General features: G+C 62.7%; 1 protein-coding gene across 3 annotated transcripts; it reads right to left on the reverse strand.

The window, feature by feature from the left end:
* Nucleotides 1-4474: 4474 nt before the first annotated feature.
* TEDC2 (tubulin epsilon and delta complex 2) lies at nt 4475-9776 on the reverse strand. 3 transcript variants are annotated; one of them, XM_060648157.3, is made up of 10 exons: nt 9693-9776; nt 9504-9602; nt 9265-9335; nt 8756-9161; nt 8301-8354; nt 7588-7681; nt 7297-7408; nt 7107-7208; nt 6475-6665; nt 4475-6216 (listed from the first exon to the last, which is right to left on the reverse strand). In XM_060648157.3, exons 1-10 carry the CDS (start codon nt 9716-9718, stop codon nt 6079-6081), a joined length of 1293 nt encoding a protein of 430 aa, XP_060504140.3. In that variant the 5' UTR covers nt 9719-9776; the 3' UTR covers nt 4475-6078. The 3 variants fall into 3 exon arrangements, with proteins under 3 accessions (XP_060504140.3, XP_060504139.3, XP_060504138.3); XM_060648156.3 differs by having other exon boundaries at nt 6475-6662; nt 8301-8462; XM_060648155.3 differs by having other exon boundaries at nt 8301-8462.
* Between the last annotated feature and the right edge of the window lie 231 nt (nt 9777-10007).

Here is a 10007-nt window from a genome sequence, read left to right on the forward strand (position 1 = left end):
AGCCAGGAATGCGGCTGGCGGGAGGGGTCTGGAGGGGGCGGCTCAGCCACGCAGCCCGTGGGGGACCACCCAGCAGGGTCCCCGGCCTGCATCCAGGCCCCGACTGCTCCTGGGGCTGTGCCACGTGCTGGGCGGGGGTCTGGCCGCCTCCTCCCTCAGGCCCATCTGGCAGACTGGGCTCTGGATCTGAAGGCTGGTGCCCCGATGCTCCCCTGGGTCCCTACAGGCAACACTCAGCGCTGGGGGAGCCAAGCAGAACTGGTGGTTATGGGATGTCCCCAAGGCAGTGGTGTGCACGAGCAGAAAAAAACCGCACCTTTGGGACCACGTCTGATTTTGAATCCAAGCTGCTCCGACTTCTAGTCCTGTGGTTCAGGTTCCTTAACCTGAGACTGAGTTTTTTCACTGGACAGATGCCTGTGACTCAACTTTGCTGAGCCATTGGGGAGGTTTGATGAGCTACCTAGGTGTTGGACGCAGCCAGGGCCTCTACAGACTGGAGTCTCTCCTGCTTTATGTTCAGGAAGGATGCATCCTCCCCGTCTGAGCTGAGCTTACCTAAGTGATGAAATTGGCATACCCCCTCCACCCCCAACCCCCAGATCAGGCCAAACTCTTGTCCCAAAGCATCTCTGGGTCTCTGTCTGATTGCCTCGCCATGATGGGTCCAGCCCCCAGAGCTGGCAGGGAGAAAGTGGAGCCGTGTGTGGGGGCCGGGGAGCCCACTAGGTAATAGGGTTCCTTGGGGTTCAGGGGCTTGGTCAGCAGTTGAGGATCCCTGTGCAGGGTAGGGAGTGGAGTCTGGTCCATGGGGAGGGCTTGGTCACAGATGGCTCAGCGTCAGAACCCCTGAGCCTGGCCCACTTCCCAGCAGGTCTGGGTAGAGAACCTGAAGTGGGAGCCCAGCTGGGCAGCCTGGTCATCAGGTGGGGAAAGGGCAGCTGCAGCTGACAGTGACCCAACCAAGAGAGACCAGGGATTCCTCTGGATAGAGACCACTTCCCCTGTTAGGTCTTTGATGGACAGGGCCAAGCATCCCAGGAAGGGGCAGCTGCGTGCACGGGGGCCAGGGAACACAGGGACATGTGTGACCTGAGAGAAAGTCTGAGTCCTGAAGGTTCAGATGGCAGGCTCACCTCTGGCCAGGCCCTGCAGCTGGCGGAGGACGAGGACGCCATGCAGATGTGTCTGTGTGTGCAGAGCCACACTTGCAGCCAGGCCAGAGAGACTGCGAGCACCCACAAGGAGAGGGTAGGGGGAAGCAGAACCTTCGTGTTCTTCGGGAGGGGAGGGACAGGAGGACGCTGGGACCTCCCCTGGGAAACCAAAGGAGAAGAGGAGGGAGCAGCATGAAGACAGGGTGATGGGGCACCTGAAGTGACAGGCACCCTCCAGCACAAATGCAGGGGGGGGGGGTTGGTGGAGGGGCTGATGAGATCACAGGAGACTTGGGAAGCATTGAGCCAGAGGGGCTGCTGGCTTCTCTCCCTTCACCTTTGGCAGCAGCAGGGAGTCTGCGGGTCCCCTCTGCCCCACAGAACAGGTGCCACAGTACCTCACCTCAACTTCCCGATGAAAAAACACGCCCCTCAACAACAGATAGGTGCGCGAATAAGGGAGCTGACAGCACATCCTGCTCCAGAATGAGTGACATTTGGAATTGGCACCTTCCCAACCACCCCCTTCAACATCCCTTCTGGTCATCAGCGTCCAACTCAGCCTGGGATGAGCAGAGCCCTGGCAAGAGAGTAGAGGCTGCAATAGAACCTTCTGGGTGACTAGCTGGCCACGGTGGGGAGTCGTGCCCAGGCCCAACATGCAGGTTCCACAGAGCCTGAGACAAGCTTCCAGGGAGCCCCTGGCTGAGTGCGCTTCAAGACTCCTGGCAGGAGGGAAGAAAGGAAATCAGGGAGCAGGCTCCCCTCCAGCTCCGGGCCAGCCTGTGCAGGCTTTGTCTGCAGCCCAGCTTCCTCCTGAGTCGGGCGAGGGGCTGCAGAACATCTGGTGGTTTCTGGTGTGGGTGGAAAGAGGCCCCCAGGGCTCAGCCTGCTGCCAGTGTTCATCCCTGTTAGCAAGCTGCGAGTTGCGGGCCCAGAGGGCGGCGGTACCACCAGCTCCCCAGGGAGGAGGCTGCAGGCAGCCCCACATCTTCTCTGCAATGACCCGCCCGCCCCCCCCCCCCCCCCCCCCCCGCCTGCACAAATTCTCTTCTGGCCCCTAGGATGGCCCTGGCAGATGGCCTGATGAGAGTTAAGCCCAGCCCCCAGTGCAGGCTCATGGCTCCGGAGGGCTGGCTGACCTGTCCCCAGCCTGTCACACCTTCTCAGCCGGTCCTGCCCCATTCTGGCACCTTAGAAGCAGCTCCACCTCCCTGCCCCCCCCCCCCCCCCCCCCGGCATCTTCTCAGGCCACTACAGTCCTCCCATCCCCACCACACGGTCCCCCCCGCCCCCCGTCGGAGTGACAGCTGCTGGCTTTGGGGCAGGCGGGGAACCCATCCAGGGGAGAAGGGGCCCAGGGGGCCAGACGTCCCAGGCCTCAGGGGGCTGGGGTCTTTCCCTTAAAAGGCCAACTGATCTAACACTCCCGGCCTAGCCCAGGACCTACTGTCCCCTCCAGACCTTTGCAAGCCACAACTCGTTCACACATGGCACAAACATTTATTGAGCGTCTATTATGGCGAGAGGGGCTTCCAACCCAGCAGTGAGGACAGACAGCAGGGGGAGGGGCGTACGGCACGCTGCGCCTCGACCGGGAGCGCGGCCCCCGCCAAGTCCGTGGCCTTCTTGCACCCTGCATCCCCGGCAGGGCCCCCGTGCCACGCAGGCTCTCTCTGTGGTCGCCACCCGCTCTGCACGCCAAGCAGAACCCTGAAAAGCAACATTGGGAGGAGGGGGGAGAGGCGAGAGGGGAGAGCACAGGGAAATGTCTCGTAGCCCGCACGCCCTTGGCCTCCTAAGGGCTCGGGAAGAAACGGTCGAAGGAGGGGGCCTCCGCGACCCGCCACCCGCGCGCTGCGCTGCGCGCGCCCAGCCGTGGCGAGGTCCGGAGGGAGGAGGCGCCCGGCTCGCGGTGACTTCGCTGGGGAGGGGGCCGCCCGCGCGGGCTCAGGACGTCCCCGGCTCCCGCTGCCCCGCGCGCCCGGCCAGCCGCCGCCGCCGCGCGTGCCAGCACAGGAAGGCGGCGGCCAGGAGCCCGAGGCCCGCGCCCAGCGCGGCCAGCGCCACGCCCTGCTCCGGGTCCAGGCGAGGTCCGCGCAGCGAGAAGGTGATGGCTGTGGCAGCGGCGCCGGTCACCAGGGCCACGACGCCGAACGGCAGGACGCAGCGCGGCCAGGAGCCCCCCACGCCGCCGGTGGCCAAAAGCAGCGCTCGCAGGGCCCCGGGGGGTTCGGGGGACGCGAGGGGCTCGGCAGGGGCCGCCGGTGGGGGCTCGGGTGCGCTCATGCCGCCGACGCGGGGGCCGCGCTCAGGGTGGGTGTGGGAGCCCGCGCAGTCCCCACTCCCGTCCTCGACCGCCACGTCAGTGCGGATTGGCCCGGGATGCGGTGACGCCACCGGGACGCCGAGGAGAGGAGTTCGCTGCCGCCTCCTGGCTTGGCGTTGAATCTGGGTGGGCGGGTGCAATCTAGAGGGGGCGCCTACCCAGACCTTTGCTCTCATCCTTCCAGACGCTACGGGGGGGTCACCTCCCTGCCCAGGTGCGGGCAGGGCAGCCCTCCACAAAGACATCACCAGGACTGGTCCTGATAGGTGGGTCGAGTCCACAACCTTTGGGCACCCATCTGGGCCTGGCCAGGGATCAAGGTGGACTGCACCCCTGCCCTCATGGGGCAAAGGTCCAGTAGGGAAGGTGCACAATAAACCCAGTGAACTGGTGGATTAAATAATTTTGGTGGAGGCCACTGGTTATGGAAACTGATTTTCGGGTGGCCAGTGACAGGGTGGTGGTGGGACTCACCCTGGATAGGAAGATCAGAGTAACTGGGCATGAGCTCTGGAGACAGTGATGACAGCGGTCAGGAGAGGGGGGTGGCTGTCCCCAGGCTCCCTATCTCTTGGCTTCCCTTCTCTGTTCCTGCCCTGGGCAGTGGACATTGCTATTCCAGTCCCTAGAGGCCCCTCAGTACAATGAGGAGTGGTTTAGGTTTCCTACATTGGTCTATCATCTGGTTCCCAGCAGGCCACAAAACCTGGCATTCCATGTTCAAGGTTTCTGGCCTGTGGGACTGTGGGGGCTTTTATAAGAAGGACTTCCTGCTGCGGCCCAGAGCTATCTCGAGGCTGCTTCAACATCACTCGGTCCTTCCCCCATACCTACTACCCCTCATCGGCTCTCAGGAAACCGGGGCATCTCCAGGGGTTTCCTGGGTCTGGATCCCCCTGGGGCAGAGGCTGGTTTTATTCCCTAATTGCTCATCGCTGTCCACACAAAGGGCCAATACCCCAGCTCTGAGGATTGTGCTCTGCATAGGTGATCAGTAATGGCTTTTGTTTAATATAATGCTTATTTTTGAGAGACAGAGAAGATGAGCGGGGGAGGTGCAGAGAGGGGGACAGAGGCTCTGAAGCCAGCTCCATGCTGACAGCAGAGAGCCGGATACTGGCCTTGAACTCACAAACGATGAGATCGTGACCTGAACCAAAGTCAGATGCTCAACCGACTGACCCACCCAGGCGCCCCTCAGTAAAGGCTTAAAGAACACCAGACTCCCAGGCCTCACCAGGGCCCAGCACTGTGTAATCTGTCCTCACCCCCGACACAGTGGTAATAACCACTGCTGTGGGTGCGCGGGTTCCTTGGGAGCATCTGGGGGTCACCTGCAACTGGCCCCCACGTGCAGAGGGCAGGGAGAGACTGAAGGAGGAGGCAGGCCACTCCAGCCGGGCAGGTGGCGGGGTCAACAAGCAGACGGGCCTTACCTACAAGACGTGTCCTGGGCTGCGGCACCCGCCCACCAGAGCTTAAAGGCTGATGTCGCGGAGGCCCTCAGCGGGCTCAGCCGTGTACCCCGTGCAGGTGTTTAAAGTATCACGTCACTACCTCAAGGCTGTGTCCTCGGAGCAGCCCCTGGGAGTGACGAGGCAAGTGGAACCCACATTCCGAGGACAGGGGAGGGGGCGAGGAGCCTCCCGCTGCCCAGATCCAGCTCACGGGTCAACGGGTGGTCACGTCTCTTCAATTACCTCTCCCAACGACTAACCCCAGAATGACAGTGAGGACAACGCTGGGCCCTTGAGAATCTTGCTAAAAGTCCCACAGCAGCAATTAAGAGTAAGCCCAACCCTGTGACTGGTTTAAACCCGGAGGTCGTGACCTTGACCTGTAAGTTGTTTTTTGTTCCACAAAGCAAGGATTCCTTCAGCAGGGGAGGCAGGGGGGAGTGTGCCCACGCTGGCCACAGCAACAGCTGTGGGGTTGGTGAGCACAGATGCCACGCGGTGCCCACCCACTCTGATATAGGCTTGTGGCTTTTGTGTTTTCCCAAGAGCCCAGTACAGTCTAGGGGATTGGAGGGAGGGGTTTCAGGTGTGCTGGGGCCAATGCTGGCAGAAGTCCCCAGTCCTGCTCGCCTTCAGTGGCCTTTCCCTCCCTTCGGTACGTGTTCTCAGTGAATACACCTGATGCGCCTCGGTGAGCAAAAACACACATCAAGTCCCATCGTAGCGTGATTTCAATATACGTACTTGCCAAAGTAGTGTTAATGTCACACAAGCGGCTTATAGATCTAAAGCGAGAAGAAAGAGAAGTACCACAAAAAGCCCCAGAAAGGCCTCCGGTCTCAGCCTGGGGAAGGCGAAGCCGAGCGGAGGTCTGACTACTCGCTTTAGCTGCTGTGAGAAGGGCCCTGGGTTCCTCGGGAAGAGCCAGGGGACTGTCCTCAACCCACCTGGGAGAGCTGGTTCCCCAGGGTGGGTCCACCATCTCTGCATCGGAAATCCTCTCAGTCCCTGTTAACTAGTGGGGGGCAGGGAGTGCTCTCCCAAGAGTCTCAGTGTCCGAACAAGGTCACCCTCATGCCAGGGTCCCGAGGCCTGGGAACGGGGCTCGGGGGTGGCAGCCGGCCACGGGAAAGGTTCAGTCGGCAGGTTCATCTCGAAGGACGGTGAGGAAGCGCTCCCCTCCCTCGCAAAGCAGGCTGTGCACAGCTCGGCAAAGCGCCAGCCAGTGTGGCCCCTGTGTGCCCACCAGGGGGAGGAGTTCCGCCATCAGGACCTGAGGGGTAACGAAGAGTTAAGATCTCAGGAGGGCCCTGTCCCTGTCTGGGGAGGGCTCACAGAAGGCCCGCCCGCCCGTGAGGCAGTTCCAGGGCGGGCTTCAGGCATGTGTTCCAGCCCCTCCCACCTTCTAAAGCTCTGCCCCTGGGCCAATGCTGTGTCAGCATGCACACAAGCCCAGAAGCCCCATCTTCAGATGGACCCAAGCCCACGGCTCCCCCGTCGCCCAGTCTCCACGCCCCTACTCCGGAAGTACCTTTTCCAGGTGGATCTGCTGGTCTAGCATGGCCAACCGCAGCCTCAGGGCCTCTAGAGTCTGCAACTCCTGGGTGCTGGAGTAGAGAAGAAGCTGGGGGCTCCAGAGAGGGTCTGTTCCTCCTCCGCAGGGCAGTGAGGCTCCGGGGCGTCTCCCCACAGGCCACGGCCCCAGCTGCCGTCCCACCACTGCTGTGAAGGCAGGGGAAGGTGGACTCATGGGGTGGCAGCCAGGGACCTCCTCCCCATCTGCCTCTGGGGGGCAGTGCAAAGTCAAAGGTTTGCCTCCTAGACGAAGCCTCGTTATCCGTGAAAAACCATCTCCAGTGACACGAAGCAAGCCAGGGGCCGGTATGTCTCTGCTTCTCACACGCCACCCTCAGTGACTAGGAAAATAAGCCGACTGTTCGCAGAGCCAGGGCCCATCAGGGGAGGGGCGGGGGGGGGGGCAGTTCTGGCTGGTCCCGTGGGACAGTTCGGGGGGGGGGGGGGGGGGCTCCAGAAAGGACCTGCCCTGAGTGTCCTGGCTCCTGAGCAGCTGTTAACGCTGCCTTTTGGCTCCAGGACTTCGACCACTGACAAGACTTCAGCACATACCGAGGGGTGTGTGTGTTGGTGGGGAGGGGGTCTCACCTGCACGCAGCTCCTGCAGCCTGTGGAGACACTGCTCCGTGATGGCCTGCAGCCCCTCCAGGGTAAGCAGGCAGCGGTACTCCTGCATGCAGTCAGCAGGGTCTATGCAAAAGTCAAGGGAGAGCATAGGTCAGGTCCACGACAGTCCCAAGCCCTCCCCGGCCCAAGACACGCAGCAGGGCCCACTGACCTGCCGAGAGCACTTCCTCCATTCGCCGTCTCAGCAGCAAACAGGCCGTCCGCAGGAGCCCCACCTCGGCCTCCACCGATGCAGCACCGAGCCCAGAGCCGGGCCCGCCGGACTGGACACGGGTCAGGGAAACTGCTCTGTGGCCAGGTTCCCCCCTCCCCCTCCCACCGAGGACAGGGCCCCAGAATGGCTCTGGCCCTTCTTGGAGTGGCTCCTGAAACTCACCAGGCTCAGAGCCAGGACCACCCCCCACCCCCACCGTGGAGGGTCCCACAAGCCCGGCAAGAATACAGTCATCTGCATTTTCTGGAGGAACTGGGTTTTGGCGGTGGCAGCGGCATCCATGGAGTCACTGGTCTGTGCAGAGCTGAGCTGGGCCCACAGGCTGGGACGGACACGCAGGCACCCGGGAACCAGAGAGGGACGCAGTTATGCCATCCAGCTGGGCCTCAGGAGGCAGGGAAGGGCCAGGGAGGGGCCCCAGTTAGGGGTGTCTGGCTCTGCTGAAAGCCAGGAGGGACCTCCGGAGGCCTTAGAAAACTGAGAGGACACTGTCCACGAAGAGACGACAGAGCCAACGTACTCTCGGAAATACCCAGAGACAGTTGAAGGAGAAAGGGGAGAGAGGCTGGCAGCGACTGGTACCGGAGCCTCCCTGGGACAATGGTAAAGAACTCCGGGTGCAGGCACAGCACACACTTGAAAGGCACTGTCGCGTTTAACCCCCACAACACCTCTCTGAAGCTGATACCATCATTCTCTGCTCCACAGAGAAGACAAATGGGGACCCGGGGTCTCTTAGCTTCAAAGCCTGCAGAGTCTAAGGTCATGAGGGCAGTCCTAGCTGATCTCGGAAAGTGTCCCACCCAGCCAACAAAGCAGAGGGGCCTGCTGGAAAAGTCTTACCGAGGAGGCCCTGCGCTGCCGGGAAGCCTCGGCCTCCCCGCTGTCCACACTTCCCTGGTCTCCCCTACCAGCCCCACCCAGCTGACGCTCAGCCTTACCGGGAGTTCCGGGAAGCCGCTTTCCTGTAGGCCATGGGTAGCCGCAGCAGGATCCTGTCAGGGAAGCCAGTGCTCAGAGAAGCCGCGCTCTGGGGGCTGCCCCCCTCAAGCCCCGAACAGGGCTTCCAGAGTGGCTGTGGGAGCCAGCAGTCCACGTCTGCCCTGGCAGAGAGAAGAGAGGGAACCAGGAGCAGAGCCCGGGCTCTCCAGAGCCCATTTGGAGCCCCTGGGCTATATGGATGAGACAACAGGTTACTGGACAGGCCCTAGTGATGTTGCATCCTGCCAGCTTTGGGGCATGGGTCTCATGGGATGGCACCCTGGAGGCTCCCCTGGCCCGCATCGGGCTCAATGCCCTGTCCTCCCTGTCACCCCACATCCCAGACTCCTGCTGCCGGCAAGGGTCTGATCTAGAAGAGACAACAGTTCCTCCGGGAAGAGTCTGGGAAACCTACCCCTTCTCCTTCAGTGTGAAAGCTTCTGGGGCTTGAAGAGCAGCCGATGGGGGTATCTGTTGGTCCCTGGGGCCTGGTCCAGGCTTGGTGGCTCGGGATCCTCTCCCCATACGGGTGCGATCCCCCACTGACAGGAGCCTGGACTCAGGGAGGCCCCTAGCAGGCACCACAGTCTGCTGGATGCCCCTGGGGGGTTTTGTCTCTGAGACTCGACAGCTAGCCTGGCCAGAAGGCCGGGACGGGGCAGAGGCTGTGGTGGCAGAAGTGGCAGCGGACCCAGACTTCAGGCTGAGGGCCTTGTGTCTTTCTCCAGTCTTAGAGATGCCTTTTCTCACCCGTACAGCCTTCTCCAGTGCCTGGGTCAGAAGCTCCAGCTCCTTGAGGTCTTGAGAGCTGGGTGTGGATTCTGCAAAAACCAAAGACCCATGCGTGCAGTGGTCACTCACCACTGCTTGTCAGGAAAACAGAGCAGGAGTGGCACCAGGAGAAGGTGGGTGCTGGAAGTTTACCCGGAGACGGGGCCTCTCCACTGGTTTCTGGCGCTGGGGTTGGCTGCGGAGCCGGGGTCTCGGCTGGTTCCCTGCGAAGTTTCACAGTACAGTCATGGCACGGCCAAGAGGCAGGGTTCAGGCGCAAGGGACCCCAAAGGGGCCGCCTGGCTTTGCGGCGGTGCCCCAGTCCGGGGGCTCCGAGAGGGGTTCCCAGGACCCGAGGGAGGCCTGGCCGGGCGGTCTCGGGGTCCGCGTACCAGGTCCGCAGCAGCCGGCGGGAGACGCGCAGGCTCCGCTCCAGCTGCCTCTGTCGCTCAGCGCAGGCGTCCAGGGCGTCCCGCAGCTCGGCCACCAGCCTGGGAGGGGCGCACCGGCGGCTCAGCACCCCGGCCGGCCTCGCGCCGCGCCCCCTCCCGCCCCGCTCCCTCCCTGCGCGTGGGTCTCACCGGCGCGAGCAGTCCGCGGGCAGCATGAAGGCGACAGCGGCTCCTCCGGATTTGCCGCCTCCGGGAAGTCCGGGCCTTTCCGGGCTAGAAGACCGCCCCCTTCCGGCCGGACTACCCAATCCCGAGCCCAGAGCGCAAGCCCCGCCCCCGCCGGGCGCCCAGCCATTCCCGTTCGGAGCAGGGTCCCGGGGCAGCAGAGGGTCCTCACGTGATGCGCAGACTTGTGGTTTGAATGGGTAGACAGACTGTGGCACCTGTGGTCACTTACGGTAGACTTTGCCTGTCCTTATTGAAGGTGCTCTAAAGCGGGGCCGA

The sequence above is a fragment of the Panthera onca genome, chromosome E3 (genome assembly GCF_046562875.1).
Source record: "Panthera onca isolate mPanOnc1 chromosome E3, mPanOnc1 haplotype 2, whole genome shotgun sequence".
NCBI classification, from domain to species: Eukaryota; Metazoa; Chordata; class Mammalia; order Carnivora; family Felidae; genus Panthera; species Panthera onca.

Bases quoted from the DNA above. Each gene is read 5' to 3' on its own strand.
- TEDC2 (XM_060648155.3), bottom strand. From the start codon at position 9,718: ATGCTGCCCGCGGACTGCTCGCGCCG. The intron at 7,209-7,296 runs GTCAGTGGGCCC...ACTTTTGCATAG, and splicing joins GGAGGAAGTGCTCTCGGCAG to ACCCTGCTGACTGCATGCAG. The intron at 6,666-7,106 runs GTGAGACCCCCT...CTGCCTTCACAG, and splicing joins GCTGCAGGAGCTGCGTGCAG to CAGTGGTGGGACGGCAGCTG.